Here is a 26,868-nt window from a genome sequence, read left to right as displayed (position 1 = left end):
AAAAAAAAAATCTTCTGTAATAGAATTTATTTATATTATGTTTCTTGTCACTTATTATATTAAAAAAATATAAAATAAAATAAAATATGGTGGGTCCTGAAATTATACAATAAGATAAGGTGACGGTCTGATGGACGAATTTTTGTGCCATGTGGCAGATGGAGAATGGCTGATATCCATAACCAAAGATCAAATTCCAACCGTTAGATGGAAATCTCTCAAAACCCACAAGGTCATGTATGTAAAAGTGAGTATTTAAATGATATAAGAAATATACGTAATAAGAGTGAGAGTAGGAGAGTTTATATAAATATGATAAAGGGTAATTTTGATATTTTTAAAAAAAATTGAGTTTTTGCTTAGGAATAGGAAATTTGGATATTTTTATCTAAAAATAGTGAAATTAAACATTTTTACTGAACAAAGAGGTAATTTGGTCATTTATTATAATTTCCCTATAATATTCCATATGGTGATTATCCCCTTGTATTAGAATAAGACAATGATATTATATATGCACTTTTGGTGGTGGCGCTATTGCTAAGAAATTAGCCAAACAAAGCATTACTACAAAATCAACCATGGGATATGATGGAGTATTAGACTTTATAGGAAAAATGTTTGGGTTTGAACTTTTATTATATTTGTAAAATTTTAATTTATTTAATATAATAATTATAGTAAGTCTGATCATTCTATTCGAATTTATAATAAGATTCATGAGAGTAATAACAAGTCATTTATTCATCTTGCCAAGACTAATTATTTTGCCCCTTCCTAGGCCATGGTTATTGCTAAATTGCATTAATTGAAATTTTGAGTGCAAATCTCTCGATGAATTTCATATCTCTTACGAGTGGTATATTTCATTGTAGTATACACTTGACGAAATCTTCTATGTCTAGTGTGAACGGTCTATTAGCACAAAACAATGTTGAACAACAAAAATGGGGGTGTAATGTGATTAATAAGGTTTCAATTTTCAATAAACAGATTATAGTTCATATAAGCTAAAAGTTTCACCATTCTAGAGGACTTGACTTTATTTTGATATAAAGTTTTTTTTTTTTTTTTTTTGTGATTTATAAACAATTTTACTTCGTGGGCTTGTATAGGGCTAATTAGGGCCAGATTCATGTGCATATCCATACTTTTAATTATTTATTTTATTTTTTTACAAAATAAAATGCTTACCTAAAACTTGTTATTTTTTTGGTTTAGGGGCATGTTACACTATTTATCTCATTTTCAATTGTAATTAATGTTTTTAGAATCGGATCAAATATCGATTTGGTAGAGAGGACGGTCTAATCCAATCAATATTTAGATCAGTTGATCAGTGGTTAGAAGGTTAATTCGTCAAACATAATATTTAAGAATTTTTTGTATATTTTATCATTGTATCATTAAAATATGTTCAGTTTAATTTGATATATATTCAAATGTGATAAATAAAGTTTTAAATTTAAATTTTCATAATAAATTTTTAAAAAAATTAATTTTTTTATATTAACCAAATCAAACCCAGTATTATACATATTCTAACCGAATAGTTCGAATGATTTAATGTAGTTCAATCTTGTTTAACTGTAAAAACAATTTTCAAATGAATCGAAACTGATTTGACTAATAGTTTTTTAAAGCCATAATTATAACATAAATATTATTTAAGTGATATGTCATTATTTTTTTATTACATCCAACATTCATATGGTTTATTATAGTCAAATATTGGTATTTTATTTCAATTATAAAGAGTATTGCTTTCATGTCAACTCATGTTCCTTTTTCTATTCACAGCTTCCTCTACCTGCAACTTCCTCTATATGCATCTCTCTATCCACAACTTCTTTACAGACGTTATAAATTTCCTTTCCTTTCTTTCATTGTTTCTGCTCCTAAATTTTTTCCAAAAGTGCTTGTTCAATCTTGAAAGATTATTCTCGCTCATAGAATAAATCCTCAAGCTTCTGGTCCAACTTCTTGTCTCTGAATTATACAACATTATGTCTTTATGAGGTTCAACCTCTCAATCTCTTCATCCTTTTTGGCAATCGTGTCTTTAAGAGATGCCAGCTGCAGAGGTCACAAAATTTAGTAATAAACACAAAAAAACAAGCAGGACAATATGATATATTCTCTCTAACCAATGATATATAAGGTAATTAGATTATATATAATTGCGTTACCCAATTACGTAATAATCTATTATATAGATGTCTAATTAGATATTTAAAACTGGGTATATATAGTTTTGTTGATTCTCCTTTGACAAACAGAAACTTCCCATTTATGGTTAAAATTTTTCATAAAACTTCAATCACATTATCGAGGGAGAAAAAAATTAACAAACCTGCTCCATTAATTCCCGAACATCCCTGCCCTCTTTGCTGCTCTTTGCAGCACCCAGCTCAACTCCAGAGACCCTCTCTGCAAACTTCAAGGTACCCAAACTCTCAGTAAATGAAGTTGCATCAGGATTGAGCTGCACAAACATAATGGTTTTTGCTCGGCCTCCTGCAAGCCATAAACCCAAAAACATACTTTACGTGAATCCAAAAGTTTTATCCAGAAACAGAACATTTTATGACAAAGAAAATAACTCAGATGGAAATACCTAGAGAGCTTTGAAGTAACTGAGTAAGCTTGCTGTTTCTATAGGGGACATGAGAACTCTTTTGTGCAAGAGCAAAAATAACATCTCCAAGGGCTGACAAAGATTTGTTTATATGTTGTGCTTCCTTCAGCCTGTCGCCTGTCACCTCAGAGCGATCTACCCTTTCACTTCCTGCAAGATCTACCAAGTGGAGATTGCCATAAAGAGGAGAACCAGTCTTCAAATCCTTCCCACGAACATGAATGGTGACAACACTGTGCAAAATTTTGATTTAGTTCCACAACACAGGAAAAAACAAAATGCATTGTAAAAGGGGTTTTATAAGTTCAGTTAAGAACCTGTGAGATCGGCTGCTTCTTTCATTAAGGGCAGTGGAACTAACAACTCTATTCTTAAATCCGAGGTCGATTAATTCCATCACATCTGCTGTCACTCTAACAGGGTGCATGGTGGCATCGGGAACAGCTAGCCCATTGGCTTGAGTGGAAGATAAAATCCCAAGTGTGTGCAAATCAAGGAAACAAATATATAGTCCACATTGGTTGAGAAAAGAGTTAAAGTGCTAGCATACGAAGTGTGAAGGAAAAACTCAAACTCTTCAGCTAACTTTTGAGGTGAGAGTGGTTCAATACCACCCAACAGTGGTATCAAAACCTAGTTATAACAACTTTAAACGAAAGTCTATCAGACCAGAGTGGCCCAATGCCCTAAGTTGATTTGGTGGCGAGGTCAAGCCAAACTATAATAATAAAACTATATACATCTAATTTTAAATATCTAATTGAGTATTGAAATGAAGTGTGATTATGTAACTCCACCCAGTTTTGTGTATTTAATTAGATACTCACATGAAATGTTTGGATAATCAGATAATGTGTAATTGAGTATTATTTTATCTTTATTTTAAAATCAAATAATAATGATGTGTGATTAGGTACTACATAATTTTAATTCAAAATCATTCAATCATATCATAATACATAATTTATATATTTAAAACTAGGTGCACATAAACATTTCTCAAACTATAAATATATTAGTGAAAAGGATATTTTTTCTGGGAACCATCACTTGATAGTAAATCACGCACTTGTTCATTGTATATTTCAATCATTTGAACCTCAACTTCATAATTTATGGAGCTTCCTCTACTTTGTGAGATATTGAAAAGGTAATTGAGAGCTCGAAAATTAACTCCCAAATCTTTTTCACTCGCTCCATTAGGACCACTCTTGAAATGGAGAACAAATTTCATTAGTTTCCTCATAAACAAGCTCATATATCATAATGGAAACAATTTTCTCACCATTGTATATGTTTTTCCTGAACCTGTCTGCCCATAAGCAAATATGCAGACATTGTATCCGTCAAGCACAGATCTGATAAAGGGTTGGATATCTGAAAACACCTCCACTGCCAATATGCAGAAGTGCTGAACAAGTCAGACATTTCATGCTTTTATTAACTAATGAATAAAACTATGTATACAAACAAATCTTACCAACTTACCTGTACAAAATGAGGTAGCAACTTGTGATTGGGAGATATTATTGTTTACTTTTTCTCTCACCAAAAAATCACCCAATCAGATGCTACCACATCAGATTGTATAAATATATTCATACAATTTATTTGTACATATAGTATTACTCTTAACTAATACATTATGCATGCAACAGCCAATATACATGTTGAAAGATAGATTATAACCTTGAGTAGCAGCTGGATCATAGACCTTATTAAACTTAAACATCCTTTGCCCATCTTTTCCTGGTTTGGATGGATTTGAGATGATTATCTCCCCATTATCGCCAATATATTCTATGCATGATTTTCCAGTCTGTTTAGGCAAAAATGGCCTTGTTCGACAGTAAACTCTAATGTTGCCTGCAAGGGAAGTGAAAAATGATGTTAAAATTGGACCTTTATACAGCCTAACACAGCAGAGCCAGGGCACTGAACCTTTTAGTTCTTGAACTTCGTTAAATAACTGTCGGTTTTCGGCAAGAACACTATGATAATTTTCGGCTGCATGTGCTAATTCTTTAAGCTTCAAGCCTGAAGAAGGTGAAAATTAACTAGTGAAAACCTACTGTCACATATTGCACAGCAGTGACACAGGTTTTTGAATTATCCTACCTAGGGAATTAAAGTCATCTGAGAGGCTCTTTTGAGTTTTTAAAACTTCTTGCTTGATGGAATGTGAAGAAAGCTTCAACTCCTGAATATTTTCATAAATTCAGCAAAGTAAACAATATTGGACAAAATTGTTTGAAGGTAGAAAAGGAGCATCAGAACATACCCTCAGCACACCAAGTTGAAATTCCAGGAAACTTCTGCAGATGTTAGCTTTCCTAGTCCATCCCTGGTTCCTTGAATCAGAATGTTCCTCAAGCTCTTTGACTTCATTCCTCGATGCCGTTAAAAGGCCCTCAATCTCCTTCACTTCCATCCTTGATGCCGTTAAGAGGCCCTCAATCTCTTTCACTTCAGTTCTCGATGTCGCTATGAGGCCCTCAAGCTCTATTACCTTGGCCTGAAGGTCTTCTTTAGCTGTATTAGCTTCTGTTTCCACTTGCAAACAGTGCAATTCATATGTCTTTTTGGTCAATTCTAGTTCTTGCTTCAGAGCTGAAATCTCAAGGCTACTTTGCTCCTTCTCTTCAGCTTCTGTTTCCACTTGCAAACAGCGCAATTCATATGTCTTTTTGGTCAATTCTAGTTCTTGCTTCAGAGCTGAAATCTCAAGGCTACTTTGCTCCTTCTCTTTGGCTTCTGTTTCCGCTTGCAAACAGCGCTTTTTGGTCAATTCAAGTTCTTGCTTCAGAGCTGAAATCTCAAGGCTACTTTGCTCCTTCTCTTTTGCCAATTCTACTGCATTTTCCTCTCTAAGTTCCTTCTTCTCTTCCACTTTTGGTTTCTCAGACTTCAGAAAGAAAAAGAATTGCAAAAGGGTAATGTGAGATATATACACAACAAAACATAGATCAATATCTAATTGTCTTTGAACTTTACCTTTACTTGCTGAAGCTGTTTCATAACAAGCTGCAGGAAGTAATGTCAGTAATTAATAACTGGTAGAAACAAACTACAAAAAAAATACCCACATCAAATTATGTACCAGACCTCAGTCTCTTCACCAGTGGCAGATGCAAGGGCTTCAAGCACTTGGATTCTCGATTGGTATTTCTCTTCACGAGCCTTAAAAAGATTGTTTTGCTGTAGCATAGAACCATGAAGAAATTAGTACAGGGCAGCTGAGGGAAATCTGCTGTAATTAAGAAATCAAGAACAAATTTTACTGTTCTCAGGTGTTCAGCTTGAGTTGATATTCGCCTTTCAATCTCCTGAACAACTTTTCTCAACAGACACGCGACACGCTGCGCAAGAAAGGCAGTAAGCTTGGACTTCAATCACATATAAACTTCAATTTTACATCAATTCATCCTTGAATAACTTACATAAGGTATTTCACCGTTCTTCCTTTCGACACTTTCGTCCAGAATCCCATTTACAACACTTAGAAGTGAAGCAGTTGGAGCATTCTGTAACAAGAGATGCTGGAATGTATTAAAGAAACATAACTAACAAACAGGAATTTCAAACATGGTATGAAGGTCTATTAACATAACAATAAGACTGAGAACTTACATCTAAGGCATTTGATTTCATCATCTCTGAAATCTTCACAGCAGGAAGATCTGAGTAATGGCCTTGTTTCAATTGAAGAACCTCAGGGAATTTATGTCCAACATTATGCAATAAAGCAGCTGATTGCTCTGTAAGAGGAGGAAAAGTGTGACACAAAATGCCCAGAAACTCTTTGAAGCTCAATCCAGATTTGTAGTACCTGATATTAGTGAACTGCGTGAAGCACCATTAATTTTGGACTCTGACAAAACTTTTCTCCTTTCTTCTCCAAATACTGGAGAAGGAAGGCCTTCATCATTTTGCAGGTTTCCAGATTTTGTAACTTTAGTATTGATTGATAAATTCTCTTTGGCAGGGGAAAATCCAGCTCTAAGTTTTAAAAGACAGCCTATAACAGGCTTCATACAACCCTGAAGGAAAAAGAACAAATTGAAAATAGTCCGAGAAAAGAATATGTTATTAGGATCTGAAATGTAAGGTATGAAACTTGGATTCCATGTTAGAATGTATAAGCTTAATAGTTAGCTTTTGAAGTATGATTTTCTCAAGATCAATCATATACATACACAGAAACAGAAACGTATTAGAATTTCAGGTGAAGAAACAATACCTTCTCTAGGTCTGACACTGCAAATCCAGGAATCCCTAGCTTATCCAGAGTTTCCAGAAATCTTCTGACATATTCTGAGCTGGAAACTGAGGAATGATGAGAATTGCCTACCTAGAATAAAATAAAACAAAAAATTTACAAAAAACTAACCATCTAATGAAAAACTTAGAGTATAAGTCAGCAACAGAAAGATACTAGATTTCAACAACCTCATTATCTGAAACTAGTCTAAGCCTCTTCAAAATCTGAGATAGGAGAGTGCCATCAATCAGACATGCTCTCAGCTCTTCATCAGAAGCTTTTGTTGGCAAATTTAAATGTGGGTTAATACTATTTAACCACTCCACCAATATTGCACGTTGGTTGGCTACAAAGGGAAAACAAAAGAGAGAGAAAAAAAAAAAAAACTCAGTGCTACGAGTGGTTGATCAAACCAAGCAGCAAGAAAATCATCTTTACCTTCAGCCTCAGGACTAGCGTTTGTTAATGTATCAGAAACCTCCCTTTTACCAGATAAACTGGATCCATTTTGCCAACTCATTATGACCCACAAGAGATGAACATCAAGACTTGAAACTCAATTATAACTATATATGGTTCAGGAGATCCTCCTCATCTTCAATGTAGTTTAATTCAAATCGGAATAAAGAAAAATAAACACTCAAATAACCAGATGAATATAACATTTTCTGCACCTTGAACAGAAGCTGCAATACAAATCATACAGCACATTAAAAACCAGAATATTTCAAACGCATAAACACAAAACCCAGAACACAAATCCGCATTGAAAACACACTAAAATCCATTTGAACCCAACTGAGTTTAAAAGAAAATCATACCCAGAAAATGATTTCTACAATTAACAATGGTGAGATGCAGAATGGTTCAAGAAATTGAAATAGTATGAAGAAAGTCAAAGGGAGGGAGACTAACAGCTATTGCACGTTGCTATTCAAGGTGGAAGGAAAACTTGTCATTTCTAAGTGATTATAATAATGCTAATTATGATTTAAACAGAAAAATTGTTAACGATAATATGTGATTAGTTTATCATTAACAATTATTATCGATTTTCTTTCAGGTTTTATTTTTGGATTTGATTGTTTGGTCTTCCGTGTACCGATGGTGTTCCTAACGACTCAGAAAGAGAGAAAATCCTTCAACGTAGGAGTTCAATCAAGTCAGTTTTTGACGCGTGTCCACACCCCCGACCATGACGGCCCTTCGCAAGTTCTTTTGTGTTTCCATGACCTGGAAAGTGGTCTTCATTTTAAGCCTACATCTTCATCTGGCCCTTAACCAGGTCAACCAATGTGTTACAACAATTGAATTTAGGGCTGGATTCAATCTAGTTAGTTGAGTCCGAGTAAGGCCTATCTCGAGATTTATAAGTTGAAGTTCAAACTCATTTCTAAAATAATTTTATTTTAGATTATATTTTAATAAATTCAAATTCAAATTTTTGGATGAACCAGTTTTATAAAATTGAGTCTAATCTTTATCTAAATTTTGATTTATCCAATTTAAGTCGGAATAAAATTTAATACAAATTGAATTGTGGGTAGTTTTTTTTTTTTTAATAAAAAACTTGTACTGCTCCTAATTCAACATTTGAATCGGTCTTGTCTTGTGGTAACTGAACAACATGTTGTTCTTATGTTTTCCGAAAAAGTAGTTGAAAAGCCAGAATAATGTTGTGTTTTGTTTATTAATTATGGTTTTTAACCTGGTGGAAAGGGTTTGATTGATACATATATAAATATCATAGCTATTTGTGTTAAGGGTTAGACACAATCTGAACTAGTTCAGATTTAGATTGAATAATCCGAAATTAAGCAAGTGTAATCCTAACTCGAGATCAAGTCTAATTGGCTCAACTTGATCTCATTGTAAGAAAGTTTTTGATAAATTCATCTTCTCTGACAATTTCTCGTCTTTTTCAATGATTTTTCTTCTCTTTCAATTTCTTCATATTATTTTTCATCTCTAGTGACATTTCTTCATCTTATCCGACAACTTTTTTAATGAAATCATCCCCGATTGAGTGAATAAAACTCAATTTTAAGATGATCATTTTTAATTCTAATCAAATTTAAATTAACTCTTCTTCGAGTAAATAGTAGCGAATAAAAAATATATAATAATTGATCATTTTAAGATGAAATCATCGCTTTTTATAATGTTTTTCAACCATAATTAGAAATTAAATAACTCATATCAAGTTAAGAGCGAACGATTCTCCATTTTTCATAACAATTTAACTTTAACATACAAGTATATAATTACTCTCGTAACATTGGTCCTTGTCTTGTAAATTCAAAACTGCACAAAGGTGAGGGATGAAACTTATAACATTTTTACTATTATGCTATCAAATTATAATAAGAAATACTAATAATATAATGGTGAATGTCGGCTTTCGAGTAGTAAGTTAAACTAAGTTAAAAAATGTTTCTTTGTTATATATTTCATAGTTTATTATTGTTCTTAATTCTTTACACTAAATTAGTATTTACACTTTCGTGTACTTCTTACAGGTTTGGGCTAAGTTGGCTCGAGCTCAATTGTTAGCTTAACTAAAACGAGTTCAAAACAAGCTCTGTTTAAGGAAACTTACACTCGAGCTTGAGTCTAAAGGTTTATATTATCAAGCTCGAGCTTAAGGTTGTTTGGTTTATTATGCTCAAGAGTATCTTAAAGAAGTTTAATTCGACTCAACTAAAAAAAAATCATTTCAGTCAATATACATTAAAACGACATAGTTTTTATCCATTTTACTTGACTACGATACCAAACCAAGCTCAACTCAACTCCTCTCAAATCTAATCAAACTTGAACTAGTTTAAAGGAAGCTTGTCAAAGTCAAGCTTATATTCGACTTTGACTCTTTTAAGTTAAGTTGAATTCAGGCTAACCTAAACTAAACTCTACTAGTCTCTAATCCAACTCTTTTCATTATAGGTGCAAATTTTAACATTCACATTAATTACTCTATTTTGTCTTAAATCTCAATTTATAATTAAACTAAAAATAAATACAAATAAATTATACAAATTTATATATATAAATTAAGGTGATAGCATCTAATTAAGTAATTTTAAAATGAGAAAAAATTAACAATCATATTATCTAATTACAAATTATTATCATAATTTTTTCACAAAAGTTTATACAAATAGTTTTAGGCCAAAAGACTTATTCCCACTCAAGGTATAATGAAATTCTAAAGTTTTATCCTTCGACTTTCCTTAGGTTTAAAAATCTCACAATTTTTCATCGCCCAAAGTTTAAAAAATAGCAATTTTCTTATAGGGTTTTTCCCTCTTTTCTTTGGAGACGATATGTTGTCTCCGACTATCAACTGTCCTCCCTTTTGTCTTATCTTTCTTTCCAAATCTCTCTCCCTTTCCTCTCCAGCCACGAATTGATGAAAATTGTCTTGAAATTTAGATGATTGTAGTCTGAATGATGACGCATCTAGACAAAAATTGTCTGGATTTTTAAACAATTATTGTTAATTTGTGCTTAGAGAGGAAAGAGAGAGAGAGAACGGGATGAAGAGATAAGACTGGAGGGAGGATGACCAATGGTAAGAGACAATAGATTGTCGCTAGAGAAAATAAGAAAAAATTTTATGGAGAAATTACCACTTTTCAAATTTTGAAAGAAAATTTAGGGAGAAATTGTGAAATTTTAAACTGATGAGGAAAAATATGATAAAATTTTAGTTTCTTAAATATTTTGTTAAACTATTTTATCTCTAACTCTAATTGAGATTTTTAATAAAAATTGTCTCATAAATAGGTATTTAAATTTTTTAAATTTTGAGGGTAAAACTGCAAAATCTCATTATATCTGGGTGGGAATATGTCTTTGACCATAGTTTTGTTCGGACTAATAATAAGTCCAAGGAAGAAAACGTGTAACGTTCCAGGCAAATTGGATAAGACTAGAAGTGAAAACGAGGTTGAAAAAGACAGAGAATCCAAAACCAGAGGCTGAAGAGACAAGATCAGAGGGCGCCCACAGTCCACTTCTCAAAACCGGTGTACGGATTCCAGCTTCCACAATACCAGGAGATGAAGCAAGTGGCTCCTTCGACCGTCGTAACATGAACGTAAAGGACGTTTTCTCACAAACCAAATTTAAACACGTCGTCTCAAGTCCACGCGCTTTTCACTTCACCCAACAATTTTACCCTCTGCCTAGCAGCCACGTGGCGAGATTAGAATTTGGCCGTTGGATTGTGGTTATCCATTGCGTGATTACGATGTGCGTGTGGGAATGTAATGGGGCTGTGAGTTCGATGTGGCGACTCGTTTTTACGGAAGTCATAACACGTGTTGCTCGCTAGCTGTTTATTACGTTCGAATTCTAAATTACAGTTTTGCCCAATCCACGGTGATACGTATAGCTTTTAAATAATAATAATTTAATTAAACAATTGAAATTAATCAAATAACTCAAACGTGATGCCAAAAATTATATATACAAAAAATTTAACTTACAAACTCATTTGTTATGATCCAAGTGTACAAGTATATAATTTAAATCTCACATTAAAATGTAACATTGGTTGTTTATCCCGTAAATTCAAATTTATATAAAATTCAAAGACAAAACTTTTAACATTCTTATTATTATGTTATCAAATTTTATTAAGAAACATTAATAATATAAAGGTGAACGTAATCTTTTGAATAATAAATCAAATCAATTTAAAAAATGTTATTTCGTCTCTTGTAACTGTATATAATTTTATGCTAGATTACAAATTTTTTTCTAATTTATGGTGACTTAGTATATTATTTTTTAATAATTTAAATTAAACTATTGAAATTTAATCAATTAATTCCGACATGATGCATATATATATATATATATATATATATATATATATATATATATATATATATATATATATATATATATATATATATATATATATATATATACACATATATATATACACACACACACACACACATACATATACATATACATATATGTATGTATGTATGTATGTATGTTTTTTTTAATTATTAAAGTTATTTGTTATTATCTAAAATGCAAAATATAAGATTTATATATCATATTGAAAATTATGAATTTTTTATATAAAGTTCATATTACTCTGGACTCTCATATCTTAATAATTAACATTTTCCAAGGTTTTTAATATTTAGTATTAAAGTCGTAATTATATCCCATACTTATAATTGTGTAATGTTCATCGTAGAGACATAGCATATAGTCAACCCACATGGGTGCTACAGAGTACTATAAAATATAGTCGTATGTTAACTTCTATTGTACAAAGCTAGCACATAGTCAAACTATGGATGCCACGGAGCACCACAAAATATAGTCGTATGTTAAGATCCAAAACATAAAGTATGGGGCTTGGTTTTTACGTCAAAAAAGTAAAATATAAAACTTGAATCTAATATCGAAAAATGTATGCCTCTTTTGTGTGAAGTTTATATAAGATTAGAATCTTGTGACACAAGCAATAGCTTTAGCATTTTTGTGTTCACCTAGAAAGTTTGTGTATAGCCAACAATCAGGGAAGGATTCTCCATTTCATAGTACCTAGCTTTACACATTTAAAATTTTTAAAATGATTTATTCATTTTTCAAGCATGTTTTGTGCATAGAATTTTTGTTTGAAGGCTAATTCTGGAATTTCACTGGGCTTAAAATATCATGGTCAAGTACAACTAATTAAAAACTGAGAAACCAGACAGCGCCCACCCGCACTACACACCCAGTTTTCTTGGAAACCACTGCGCCCCACTTTCCCCAAATCCCAATCCCACCACCACCTCACTCACTTCAATAAATTAACCCTTTTCCCCTGCTTTATCTCTCATAATAATTTTCTCTTACTCTTCCCTTCAATTTCTCCCCAAATTTCCCTCCCTTTCCTCCTTTCCAAACAACATCAAACCTCAGTAACCATGCGTATCAGCTGCAACGGCTGCCGTGTCCTCCGCAAAGGCTGCTCCGACGACTGCACCATCCGACCTTGCCTCCAATGGATCCGAAACCCCCAGTCGCAAGCCAATGCCACCCTCTTTCTAGCCAAATTCTACGGCCGCGCGGGCCTTGTCAACCTAATCGACGCCGGACCCGCTCATCTCCGTCCTGGTATTTATTCATCATCTTCTTTGAAAGACTACTTATTTGTTTTTCGTCTGTGAATTGATTTTAATTGTTGATTTGTGTTATCTACAGCAATATTTAAATCTTTGTTATTCGAGGCGTGCGGGCGGATTGTAAACCCGATTCATGGATCCCTCGGGTTGATGTGTTCCGGGAGCTGGCAGCTCTGTCAAGCCGCTGTTGAAGCCGTTCTCAAGGGCAAGCCGATCACTTCAATTTCCTCCGACTCTGAATCAGCTTTTCGAGCTTGTGATATTCGCCACGTGTCCAAGGATAATGGATCTGATAAGCTCCACAAAGTTAAGTCTCGGACGCGGTGTAAGCGATCGGGTCCTAAGCCGAATCCGAGTAAGTTATTACCCGAGGGCTTTTTAGGTGAGTTTTGTGAGTCAAAGAGTCATGAATCGGAGGTGAGTCAGCATCGGAGTAACGGAAGTGATAACGGAGAAGGTGACAGCGTGTCAGTTGAGACGGTGGAGGCTAAGCCAGTTAAGTCTGACGGGAGTGACGTGGAGCTGGACTTGACTTTGTGTTTATAAAAGTTGGTGCCGTGATTAATCTGGTGTGGCCAAGTCCATGGTGGAAATAGTTTTGACGTCTTAGATTAAAGGAAAAGCATCATAGTAGTGATCATCGTTGTTTTTGTTCTTGATCAAATATGGTTATTATAGGCTGTATACAAAGACGCCATAGAAAATTATAAATATGGCATTCTTTTTTTTTTTTTCTATTTTGTATTTTTACTTATAAATAGGAATATAAAATTATGTAAAATACATTTAAATAAATAATAAAATTATATATTATTCGACCATCCCAAATTAAGCAAATTGGCTATGCTTACAAAGAAACAAGAAAGTCTGAGGAATGTTATATATATATAGATATATTATTATATTATTAAATATTATTTTATTATTAATTTAAAATAATTTAATTGTATATATTTTTATGGATATATATTTATTTATAAAAAATATATATAATTTTATTATTTGATATTACAATGTTACATAATTTTAAGCATTGGACTGAGTCAAGCTATACTGTGCCTTATTTGAATTGGCTCACCAGAAATCAATGCAATGGGCAGATTCATGGTTTTGTGGATAAACTTTTTGCTTTTTGAAATGACCAACAAAAAAATTAATTTTTTTTACATATAGTTTTATATATTTTAAATTTTTTATTTCAATAATGCATCGTGGAACGACCAATTATCGTATCTAAAACAAATCAACACCTTTTAATCATAAGAGATAAAAGAAATATCTTTGTACCCAAATAAGCTTAGACTTAGTCAAACGATTGATTTAGCACTGAAACACAAGAGCTTTTGATATACAGTTACATTTATAAGACCAAAAGATTTATTTTATCTAAAGTTTAGTGTAAAGATAAATATATACTCATAAAATTTTAAAAACTCAACTATCTATTCAAAGTTCACTCTATTTCTACACACCTAAGAATTATTTGTTAAGATTAAAAACAAAATCATAATTTTATCAAAAATATTAAAATTAATAAAATTATATTTTATTTTTCTTCTTTAATTTGAAAAACTAATAATTTTCTCAAAAATTAAGTTTTGAAAAATGACATTTTTCCTCTTTAGGGTTTCAAATTTCTCTAAGGATTTTCTAGAGAACAACAACCGCTCTCTCTTCCTCTTGACAATAGTTTTCCCTCCAATGTCTTTTCTTGATTCGAAGCCCTCTCCCTCTGATCGGAGATATTTGGATTCGGAGAATCCAAACGAATTGTCATCATCTAGATGATGACAATTCATCTAGATTTGAATTCTTTAAATCTAGACATCGTTGATCGAAGAGAGAAAGCTTCAAATAGAGAGAAAGTGCCAAAGGAAAAACTATCATCGAGATGGAAAGAGAGCGGTTGTTGTTCGTCAAAAAATCGTTAGAGAATTTTGAAACCCTAAAAGAGAAAATATTATTTTTTAAAATTTAATGCTAAGGGAAATTATTAGTTTTTCAAACTACAAAGAGAAAATGATTTTTAATTTTATTTACTTTAATATTTATAATAAAATAACGATTTTGCCATTAACCTTAACAACAAATTTTTGGGTGTGTTAAATTAGAGTAAACCTTGAGTGAGTATTTAAGTTTTTGAAATCTTGTGGATATGTGCTTGTTTTTGTATCAAACCTTAGGTGAGAAAATATCTTTTGGCCTATCTATTATGTACGTTCAAATAGAATTGTTGGATAATGTATTGCATATCTTGACAACCTTATGTAATTGCATAAAAAGAAAATAAGTTAAAAGTCGTGGTAATTTAAGCATGTCCACTGAACCAACGATTGAATACAATCTAATGGCTTAAGCCATTTTTAGTATTCATCCTATTTGAACTAACCATAACCATTGAGTTTTGGTCGAACCATTTGATCCGGTTTGAATTTCAAAACTATGGTTGTAAATTCATAAAATACTACACTTTTAACATAAAATGTTGTATTCTAAATTTTCAGTTCCCTATTAGATTGTCAATTAGCCTACTGAACTTGACCTAGCTTGTTTAAGTGTAAGCATGTAAATTAGTTTCAATTCAAGCTTTAGGCTTGCTCATTCGAACCTTAGATTTTTTCATCAAACCTGATTTATTAAAATATTTAGGGTTTAAGCTTGTTTTAGGCCAATTTTTGGGTTGACTTTAAAAACTTGCAAAAACACCTTGTAGTCCCTTGTAGGTTTGAAGATGTAATACTCACAAATAAGTGCAAGGACACTTTAGTCTTTTTCTTTGTTTTAAATTAAGTAAATTAATGGTTTCCAAAGTGATACATGCCCGTGTATAGGGGTATACACGACCATGTATCATCGGCAAATTTGAATTTATAAAATAAGCTCATAATCGCAGTAAGATCAAATGTTGTCTTAGTTGTGCAATATGACATACCCTCGTGTATTGTTGGTAGATGCTCGTGTGTCGCATCTAGGAGGCAAAAATAAACGTGTATTTAACTTAATTCCTTTCATACCTAACTGCACCCTAAAAAGAGAAATGAGAGAGGAAGAAATGCTTTGGTCGCCAAAGGAAGTTGTTGATTGCCAGAAATCACTATAGCCACGGGAAGAATTGCTTGTACATCGAAAGTCAAGTAAGTCAACGTTCCTCTTGGTGATGTATAATTGATTTATGACAGGTTTATGTATTATTGTTCTAAACCATGATATCTTGTGATTCTCTGAGAGTTTTGATGATTGTATTCTTGCATATATGTATATAATCATAGTTGATTCTTGTATGAATTTTATTAGTATGAAATCGGGATGAGCATGATAGATTGGTGATTATAATGATTAGGGATTGAAGTTTGTTTATGTTTATGTAGAGATGTTGATGGGCCGGGCTGGCTCCGACTCGGCCCATCGGGCTAATGGGCCGTGTCGGGCCTAAGGCCAAACAGTAACGAGCCTTCGGGCTGGGCCGGGCCATTAAAATATAAAGGCCCAAGGCCTAGCCCATATAATAATGGGCCTTAATCGGGCCGGGCCGGGTTGGGCTTTAATCGGGCCGGGCCGGCCCATTTAATCAATTTAAAAAAAAAAATTAATTAACATTTTTTAACATAAATTTTTTTCAATTATTAAAACCGATAACAGTATCCCGAATATTTTATTTATAACCCCTCACTTGTGACGGAGGAATACTGTAGTTATATAATGAAAAATATTATAAATTGATAACATAGTACAAATAAATTAATTTATATACGGTATAAATTACAAAACATAAATAAAATATATCTACTATATAATATTTATTTATTCATCTTTTATACTTAAATCTCTGAATTCTTCAAAAATAAATAATTATTATTTACGAATTTAGATATTTTTTGAAAGAGAGTTAATGAAATTAAAAATATAATGAAATAATTGAAATTGAGTGATTAAAAGATTTATAAATAAAAGTGAAAATAAAAGGAAATAAAATAAATTTATTTAAAATTTTTTTTTTAAAAAAATTATGTAGAGGCTTCTGCCTGGCAGAAGCATGGCAGCTTCTGCTGCCAGCAGAAGCTGCTGCCCAGGAAAAAAAAAATATATATATAAACAGTACCGGGCCGGGTCGGGCCAGCCCATGGGCCTAATATTAAAGCCCTAGGCCCGGCCCGGCACTCTACAGTGCCGGGCTGGGCTTTATTGTGTCCGGGCCTTTATTCGTGCTTCGGGCCGGGCCTCCATTTGGCCCGGCCCAATTGACTTGTCTATGTTTATGTGTTGACAAATGTGAAAAGTTAATTTAGGGTGCTTAGAAACATATTTACATGGTTATACATATGTTGGATCGTTAGAAGAATGGTAGGTTGTGATTCTAGATCGTGACATACATAGCCATGTGTCCTCAATTCAAAATAGGAATTTTCAAAATTCCCGCATATTTATTTTGAGGAAAGGCATACACAATCATATGGTATGAGACAGACGTTCGTGTGTAACTTTCCAAAAGTAGATGTAGCACTTAAAAAGAGGCAAATAGGGGTGCACCTTAGGCACACACTCGTGTAGCCAGTTAAAAGACCATTTTACCCTTAGTTTAAGCACAGTGAAGGAGAAGAAGAAAAAAGAAGAAAGAATAAGAAATTTTAGTAAATAAGTAAATAGAACTAGAAATAGTGTTTGATTATACGGAAAACAACACAAGACCCTGACCAAATTGAATCTGGGTTGAAAGTTAGAAAAGGTAATAGAAGTGGTTCACATCTAGATAGCAATCAACAATATATATAAGTGGCAAGATACATGAAAACAATAAGGTTGAATACCCATGAGATGCATCATGAATTTGGCACCAAGGTGTATAACTACTCAATTCATTTCAAGTGTGCATGGCAAAGATAATGGCTTTTTAGATATTTCTTCATATGATCAATGAGATGCATTATCTATGTACCTATGTTAAGGGTCATCCTAAGATGGTTTAGACAATAGTTCCAAATAACTTATATGATAAAGAAAGGGACTATTACTAGATTATTCCCTATCTGACCAGAGTGTCATAGATAGCTAGCCCAATAGGACATATGACATGTGCACAAGACATGACAGACAGTGATACACAAGGTATCTTACATTTTCACTAGGGCATCTTATATGCTAATTTCAGTTTAAGCTATAGTAACCTTTGTAGATGGCTTATGTCAGAGCACGAGAGTATTTAGTTGTGACCACATTCAAATTCATAAATGGAACTCTAAGTTTATCAGTTTTATGAGTATTCAAGATACCAAGAAGTTACCGACTCACTGAGTGTTTTCACTCATGCATTTTTTTGTTGTTGTTGTTTTACATATAGAAGTGAGTAGTGAGGCATGCAGAAAATCCAACGATCCAATGAGTAGCTACAAAAGGGTGAGGGGCGTATTAGTCATTTTATTCAGATTTTTCTATTTTCATATATTCAGATGTTCAATTATAATTTTATAATTATTCAAGCACTAGTATTATTTTAACTAAGTTTTAGATATATTTATTTATGAATATTAATAAATGAGATATTTCAATATTTTCTTATCACACTTTTTTACATGCTTGAGTATTCATGATCATACATTAAATTACAAGTTTTAAATTAACTTGTACAATCATGCACGTCTCTTTGAATCCTATTTTAAGTAGAGGTATATATTTGGAGATAGGTGTTACAGAAGACCTAATAATATATCCTTACCTACAATGAATTTTCGAGTTTTATCTTAGACCTTGAGTATGAACTGTCTTGCTTCAAGCTCAAACTTGAAAACTTAATGGATAATTTATTTTATCCAAACCCACTCAAGGCCCAAATTATGTTTGATCATACACTAAATTTTTCGGATCAAATAATCAAATCTCGAATTGCTCAACCCGTTATCAAATCAAGCCTATTCACTATTCATTTTGGGAAGTCATCCCTTTTACTTTCAATACGATTATGTATATTTACTTTAAATACACATTTATATGTGTCATTATGTGATGAGATGATTTAAAATTGCTGATAAAGTAACACTCAGTCAAATGACATATAGTATTGCTCTTTTATATAGACTTTTTCTAAAAATATTTTGATTTTTTCATTTTTGTATATTTTGAGGCTTTTATCATTAAGAAAGATGTTAAGATGATATTCCCATTAATTATTTAAAAATATATTTAATTGGAATAAGTAAATTATTTCCGAATAATATTAAAAAAAAATTATTTGATACTTTTCTTTGGCCCAATGCAGATCCCAAAAAAGTCCACAAAAATGACCCGGCCCAGAAAATACCAAACGGAACCCGAAACCAAAAGCACAACAAACAAGGAGGCTGAACACAGTTAAGAACTAGACCGTCGGAATGGAGCGGAAGAAGGGAACAGTTGAGTTCGATGAAACGGCGCCGGATGACTTTGATCCATCGAATCCGTACAAGGACCCGGTGGCGATGCTGGAGATGAGGGACCACCTGGTGAGAGAGAAGTGGATTGACATCGAGAAGGCGAGAATACTAAGAGAGAAGCTGCGATGGTGTTAACCATCTACAAAAATGCCGCCATCTCGTCCAGCATTACCTCAATTCCACTCGCGGCATCGGCTGGGGCAAGGACGGCCGCCATCCCTCTCTCCACGGTCACTTCCAATTGTTCCATTTTTTTACTTCCTGACTGATAATTTGTCTGAGAGAATTCAAACTCATTTTCTTTTATTTTGTTTTGATCAGGACCAAAGGTGGAGTCTGCTGAGTCTGAAGAATGAGGTTTTCTTTAACCTTGAATTAATTAATAAAGTGCATGTTCTTTCTGTTTACTTCTAGTTTTTGGCTGTAACATTGCTGGTAGGTTATTTTGGTGGTAAGATATGAATATTTTTAGTTGTAATCAAACGGTAATATAGCATTATAGCTTGTAGCATTCTATAAAGGTCTATATTAGTTTACAAGTTTTGTGTGCAATGCTTTTATTGAATGCGATTTATGAAGAATTAAATACCACTAGCTTTTGTCTATGATTCTTTGGGATTTAGAGTTTCATTTTTATTTGCTTTTTAGGTATAACAGTGCCTTCTTTAGTCTCAATAAACAAATTATGGGTAATGGTTTTCTGGCTGGCATGTGTGTATGTTGTTTCCAAATGAAGTTTACGTCTTATAGTAGGTCTCCTGTAAATTTACTTTTTGTTTAAATGTGCTGAGGTTGCTTCTGTGGAAGGGATACTATTAGTTTATAAGGATTGTACCAATTGAGAGCGTTGAAAGATTGTTATCCAAGAGCAGATTGCAACTAAATTAGTTAAGCCATCTTGGTCATATTAAGTGGAAATAGCATTTGAGAAGTCGGTGAAATTTGTTTCAACTGGATTGTTATGTTAGATTCAGTGGAAACTTAATCAAGTATTGGAAACTTATTGTGTCACGAAAGGAGTTCTGGGCCCTTGAAATACTACCAATGACTATCAATCCCAGGGTCTAATGGAGAACAGACAATTTCCTTTAACTCAAAATCATTTGGTATTCTAATAAATGGCATTCCATAATTATGGTGTTGAATCTAGGAGTTTATTCTCTGCTCTTATTTGCTTAAGACTGTTGGTGAATTGAGTGGAATATTACTAAATTAAAGGCTTTATTCATTCTTATCTTTCTGTATTTTGTTTTTTTTCATATTCTAACATGATAATAATCTTATTTTGTTGCACTATGATTGTTCTTGATTCATCACACAATTATGAATGAAGAATGGCTGATTGGCTTATATTGACTCTATCATTGAGGTCAGTGTCAGTTGAATTAATTAATCAAATGACAAGATTGATTGAGGTAAAACCCCATTGAAAAGGATATATAGCATGCCTCAATCACATTAAATAATCAAAGGATGAGATCAGCTCATTGGCATGTATATATCACCATTGAACAACATGGCCTCTGTCAAATTAATTAATCAAATGATGAGATCATATGATATACTTGTTTATTATTATACATATTCTGTTGGTTGGAAATGATATGTTATTGGTATTTAAAACTTTTAAGTATCTTTTGTCATCTAAAAAATCTATCGGAATAAAATAGATTCCGGTAGACATGCTTTCTGTCCAAGATTTTCCTTTATAAAGTATCTATTGTCATTTCCATGGATAATATATATTTTGATGTCAGTTTCGTAATTATTGTGTATAATACCTAAAGTAGTTTCATCTCTGAATGTGAGGATATCATTTAACATTTGCATTATAAATCCTTGTGCTCATTTTATTATGAGTTTTCTTCCTGATATGTGATAGCACTGTATTTTGCAATATCTGGAACTGAAAGTTATTGGAGTTAAGGGAACATAAGTTTTGCATCCTTGCAGGTGATTACATTTTGCCTGTGGAGGAACGTGGAAAGTGAAACAGAGGCTGGGCCAGTTTACATACCAGTTACTTTCTTATCTTTTGTTCTAATTAAAACGTCTGCTCTTCCTCTTTTATTTCCTTTCATATTATGTATTGTGGCTAGATGATACTGGCTTGTGCTTGTACCTCAACTGCTAGTGTGAGTTAGCATCCAAGTGTTGGTTGCAATTTGGACTCATTCAAGTGACGAAAAATACATCAAATAATGTTAATAAGTTAATTGTCATTACTTGTTATAGTAATCAATCAATGGGTTCTAAATTTGTGGCCTGATTGGTTACGCGGTTGTTGATTTGATGAAGGAAAAGGACATATTGCCATCCTCCCGCCATTTTGGATGGGCTGTATAGTTCTAAAGTTTATATATTTTTTTAATGTAATGGGGGATTAGTTATAATTTTACATCTCCTAGGGTGAGAAGAATTCAGTAACATTAAGGTGCAAAAAGCTTCAGTAGTTTGTCAAGATTGTTTTTGTTCTTTGGTTTTTAGCGCTCATGAAATTTTACTAGTATAAGTCGGAAGTCAGGTGTTAAGACTGGGTTCCAAATCTAGATTCGTCTGCCTCTTTCAGACAAGGGGAGCATTCAGAGTCTTAATCCTCTCATTCTATTTTGTTCTCAAATTCTCGAATCTACATATTCATTTAAATGAATATATTTTAGTGAGACTGAAATGATTTTCGTTATTTGATGCAATATTTATATGTCCTCTTCACCAATATGGCCTGTATAAATTGCTTCCCTCAGTTAATAATTTGTCTGTTTAAGAGAAAAACATGAACATCTGGCTTCTGTGACGAATTATTATTGCTAGTAGATGGTTTCATTTACACAGATGAAATAATAAAAATTGAAAACTTCTTCCTTGGGTCTATTCCTTAAGCATTGTTATGGTTTTTTGCAGTTATGGTTTCATTTATAACGGTGAAATAAAATTGGAGACTGTAATGGCTGATCCTAAAGAAAGGATACCCTTTGAAGCTGACTTTCTGGGCAACCAAAAAGGTTTTTCATTACCTTCTTCTTATGATTTTTTAGGTAAATCGATACGATGGACTATGTCAACAAAGATGCCACATCTAAAAATGTTATATATATCTAATTTTGAATATCTAATGAGGTATTTAAATAATTTATTATTATATGATTAAGTGTTATTTTATTCTCTATTTAAAATCATTCAGTTATATAATAATATATTTTTTATTATTTATATAATAACATATTATTTAGATATTTAATTAAATACTTAAAATTACAGAAACTGCATCATTACGGCACTTTAAACTGGAAGGCTGCATGCCTATTAAAAAATATACATTTAAAAAAGAATGAGGTGATGCCTATTGAAAAATATACTTAAAAAAAGAAAGAGGTGAAGAAAATAAGAGGCATAGAGGCTGCTCTGTGAACCCCAGCTAACTTCAGACTCAGACTTATCACCTGAAATAAAAAAAAAAATGAATGAAACAAAATTAGCACCCTGTGCAACCAATAACTAAGACTTAAGCAAGCTGGAAACTTTCTGAAACTGAAACTAAAACATGCATGAACATGAAGAAGAAGAAGAAGATGAAGAGGCATGCATAGATAAAAGGAATGAAATAATTTGAAAAACAAGTAGCTAAGTCTGTAAAAAGGAGCTCCCTTCAGTCCAATATGTGGACGAAGTAAGCGGTAGGAGTTGCTCCCAGACCATGCACCTGGCTAAACTCAACACTCATTGTTGCTAGCCAGCCAGTCTCTAGAGAAATATTAAGTGTAGCCCAGTGCATGAGATGGCAGCTCTAGCCGCTTCTCAGCCCTCGGTATTGGCCTGGAGGGAGTTCCTAAGGGACCTCAGCAGCTAAAGTTAGGAGAGAGAAGATATTATGGACCACAACTTCACTCCTTGCTTCTTTAAATGCAACTAAAGGTGCTAATTTATAAAATCCTAGAGCAGGTCTCCTTCGGAGTGAACACAATTAGTTTTACTATTATTATTTTTTAAAATGTTAGGTCAAGTTTTCCCGGAGTGAAAGATTTATTTATTTTTTGGGAATCTTGTCTTTCCTTAAGGTATTCATATGGGATTCTAAGGTTTTGTCTCTTTTCAATTTTGAGTTACCTCTTCCTCCAAGGTTTTTTTTTCTTTTTTAACATCGTAACGTGGTTGAGTTGCTTGATTTGATCTTGGTAGTATTTAAAATGCTACTACAAATGAACAATGTTGATAGAGAAATGATCAAATCACCATCTTGATACATCATATAAGTACGCTCTAATTCTTAGAAATCCACTATAAGGGAAAATAAATTAAGAAAACCAATAAGAATTTTCTCTATAGGAAAATTGATATCTTATTCGTTTGATGAAAATTTAATACAAAATAACTCTATTTATATTAAAAAAAGGTAATATTATATGTGTAAATAAATTTTACCAATTTATCTATACAACTTGATGTACCCAACTCTCATTTAATGGTTGTGAACATAAGTTAAGAGTTATGATAAAATCTTGTGTCTCACATATATGATCAACTCATATAAATGTGGATATTATTTGTTCAAAGTAGCATAGGAACCTTGATCAAAGATGTCAAGACATGTGAATACATAAATTACCTTATAAATAAAACATTTTTTTTATTTATAAAATAATAATTTTTATTATTTCAGAAAATCTTTGTATTCTTAGAGTATAACACTAATAGACACGTCATTTTGTGATTAAATGATTTTAAATTAAAACTAAAGTAACACCTAAATACATGACAACACATCATCATTAGTGCACTAACTAATACTTATTATTAGAGTAGCGTTATGTGCATAACTTTTATGAACAACTTTATACACACACAACGACATGTCATCATCTAATTGAATAGTTGAAAATTAAAGATAAAACAACATCCAATCATATAGTAACACATCGTTGTTTGTACACATTGTTTCATTGTTATTATTAATATACACAGTTGTTCTTAATAATAAAACTCTAATTCTAAGTCCTAATAATGAAACAAATGAAATTAGTAGTCAACTCTGGTTTAGGAAAACAATTAAAATTAAGAATCCTAAATAAACTATAACAGCTAAATTCTAAGTTCTTATTAGATTCTCATTTAATTACTTATTATGCAATCACAATGTGACAGAAGGAAGCACAATTACATGTACTGGGATTGCCACCTTATATATTCTTCCTGTGAACAACTGGGTTTACTCCATTTTGATGCAAAAATACATAATTCTATTTTTTGTTGTTTGTTTTTGGCTTGTGTATTTTGTTTTTTCATTTTTCTTCTGTTTTAGCTAGGAATTGGTCGATGCTTTGCATGCAAATTTGATACTGTTAGATCAAGACTTGTTCTTGCTAGTTATTTTCAGATGACAGTGCAAATAAAATTGTTGGTATTTCCATGGATTTAGCATTTTTCTTTTTATAGTAAATGATTAATGAGTCAATTTTCGATAAAATATTATGAATTTTAGCTTTATTTTTGTGAAAATTTCTACCTGATCAATCGAGTGCTTGTGTTTAAAGCCCAAAAATTATGCAGATGTTTCAGTAGATACTGTAAGTCCATCACACAGAATAACCATGAAAACTGAACTGTATCAATATAAAAGCAACTGCCAATTTTGACCACCAAATTGATCACTCTGACAAAATTTAAGATATTATTGTTTGGACTCACTAAATCTTTGAATCAGATTCACCCTTATCAATTTTTTTGGGTTGTATGAGGTCTTCTTACTTGAGTTGGACTATCAATTTAGGATTGGACTGATTAAATCAAACATATCTAATAATTGATTCCACAATTACTGAGTTTGATTTTGAAATATGGTTAGTGGATTTTGAACTTCGACCCTCTTGTTTAGATATTATTTCTTTATCATTCAAACTTCCTTTTAGAGATTTAGTCATACCATTTTATTCTCAATGAATCTAACTCTCTCGTACCATTTTCTCTCTTGTTTTGGATATTTTCAGCTGTTTCTCTGTTCTTACTTTTCAATAGAATTAAAAACATAAAGACAACCAGGTGTTCTTAGATTCAACCAATTTTTATTTTGTAAACAAGTAAATATATTTGAAAATAACAAATCAAATTGATGATTGATAGAGTTTAGAAAGATTAAATCTTAGTAAGTATATTTCTGCGTGAATGATATTTCCAGAAGACTAGGAATCAGAGGCCTGCTTTTCAGAGTTATTCGGAAACTGAGTCTAGAAATGAGGAATGGGCCAAACAGTAACAAATAGTTGGCCATGAAAATCTAGTACTTGTCACCGTCTCCCAATCTATCAGGATTTTGATTCTCTTTTTCGAATCTTTCACACATATTTACAGGAATCCTGCTTGTAATTTATTCAGTTTTTTCGTTAGAGACGGCAGCATTATATCAATAAAATTATGTGTTGTCAATTTTAAGAATCTGACTAATATTATAATATGTTATTATATGATTAGGTACAATTATATCTTTAATTTAAAATATTTTAATTATATAAAGTTATATCATCTGTGTATTTAATTATATAATTAAAATAGTATGTGTATATATATATATATAGTTTTGTTATTATGAATTAATGATAAAATAATATTTAATCATATTATGACATATTATGAATATTTCTTAATAGAATATTCAAAATTAGATGTACATAATATTGCTCCTAGCACCGATTGATTTGGATTGAAAAGGAGGGAAGCAAGAAATTGTATATGTGGGGTTGACATGTCAATTTGATAAATAAGAGTAGCCAAATATTACGTTTTCAAGAGATAATATTGATATAATTACATAAAGTTATATATGAATTTCAAAATTTTATTTTTCTATTTAAATATTAATTTTAGATCATTATCTAATTGCTTAAGTTAATTTAATATGGTATTGAAGTTTAAGATCTTTAATTTGTTCAGATCGTCGTGACGATTTTCATATGAATTTTATAATATATATATATATATATATATAATGGATTTTTAATGGCTATTTCTAAATCATAAGTTTCAAGAAACAAAAGCAGTTTAAAAATTAAAAATAATAATAGTTTATGTATAAATAGTTAAACACTAATTAATAAGAATAAATAAAATATTTATCTATGTAATAGTACTTAATTAAAAAAATAAATTTAGGATGATGAGTATTACTTAATTTAAAAAATAAAATATATAATTTTTAAATAGATTAAATTGTGATTTTTTATTGATTTTAATGTATAAAAAGAGTTTTGGGAGCGAATTAAATAATGCGGCCTTTTTCTCTAAAATTGGGCCTCTTTGTAGGAACGATTCGAAAACAGAAATATTATTATTTTACAGCATAATAAAAGAAAAAATAAATAAATAAATTAGCCTAACTTAGGTGAGATCAAGCTTAAGTTTATGTTTAAGCACGAGGTTGAAAAGTGTTTGACTTGT

At 31.9% G+C, this 26,868-nt stretch overlaps 2 protein-coding genes and 1 pseudogene across 4 annotated transcripts; 2 read left to right on the top strand and 1 right to left on the bottom strand.

The window, feature by feature from the left end:
* Positions 1–1,721: 1,721 nt before the first annotated feature.
* Positions 1,722–7,961, bottom strand: LOC123204016 (kinesin-like protein KIN-14P). Of its 3 annotated transcripts, XM_044620542.1 has the most exons (21): positions 7,721–7,961; positions 7,338–7,585; positions 7,088–7,245; positions 6,879–6,989; positions 6,468–6,678; positions 6,269–6,396; positions 6,079–6,162; positions 5,920–5,997; positions 5,744–5,836; positions 5,633–5,662; positions 5,320–5,543; positions 4,920–5,214; positions 4,757–4,838; positions 4,580–4,675; positions 4,328–4,504; positions 3,924–4,030; positions 3,670–3,848; positions 2,956–3,120; positions 2,618–2,871; positions 2,354–2,517; positions 1,722–2,076 (listed from the first exon to the last, which is right to left on the bottom strand). In XM_044620542.1, the coding sequence occupies exons 2-21, from the start codon at positions 7,417–7,419 to the stop codon at positions 2,005–2,007; spliced, it is 2,790 nt and encodes a 929-aa protein (XP_044476477.1). In that variant the 5' UTR covers positions 7,420–7,585; positions 7,721–7,961; the 3' UTR covers positions 1,722–2,004. The 3 variants fall into 3 exon arrangements, with proteins under 3 accessions (XP_044476477.1, XP_044476475.1, XP_044476476.1); XM_044620540.1 differs by having other exon boundaries at positions 4,920–5,543; positions 7,721–7,960; XM_044620541.1 differs by having other exon boundaries at positions 4,920–5,543; positions 7,815–7,960.
* Positions 7,962–12,743: 4,782 nt separating this feature from the next.
* LOC123204046 (LOB domain-containing protein 41-like) lies at positions 12,744–13,852 on the top strand. Its single transcript, XM_044620585.1, has 2 exons — positions 12,744–13,031; positions 13,119–13,852. Exons 1-2 carry the CDS (start codon positions 12,842–12,844, stop codon positions 13,583–13,585), a joined length of 657 nt encoding a protein of 218 aa, XP_044476520.1. The 5' UTR covers positions 12,744–12,841; the 3' UTR covers positions 13,586–13,852.
* A 5,469-nt stretch (positions 13,853–19,321) lies between these two features.
* On the top strand, positions 19,322–21,685 carry LOC123204079 (annotated as a pseudogene).
* The last annotated feature ends 5,183 nt before the right edge of the window (positions 21,686–26,868 follow it).

The sequence above is a fragment of the Mangifera indica genome, chromosome 20, assembly GCF_011075055.1.
Source record: "Mangifera indica cultivar Alphonso chromosome 20, CATAS_Mindica_2.1, whole genome shotgun sequence".
NCBI classification, from domain to species: Eukaryota; Viridiplantae; Streptophyta; class Magnoliopsida; order Sapindales; family Anacardiaceae; genus Mangifera; species Mangifera indica.
Note: the sequence above shows the minus strand (reverse complement) of the source record. Positions and strands in the feature narration are given on the sequence as shown.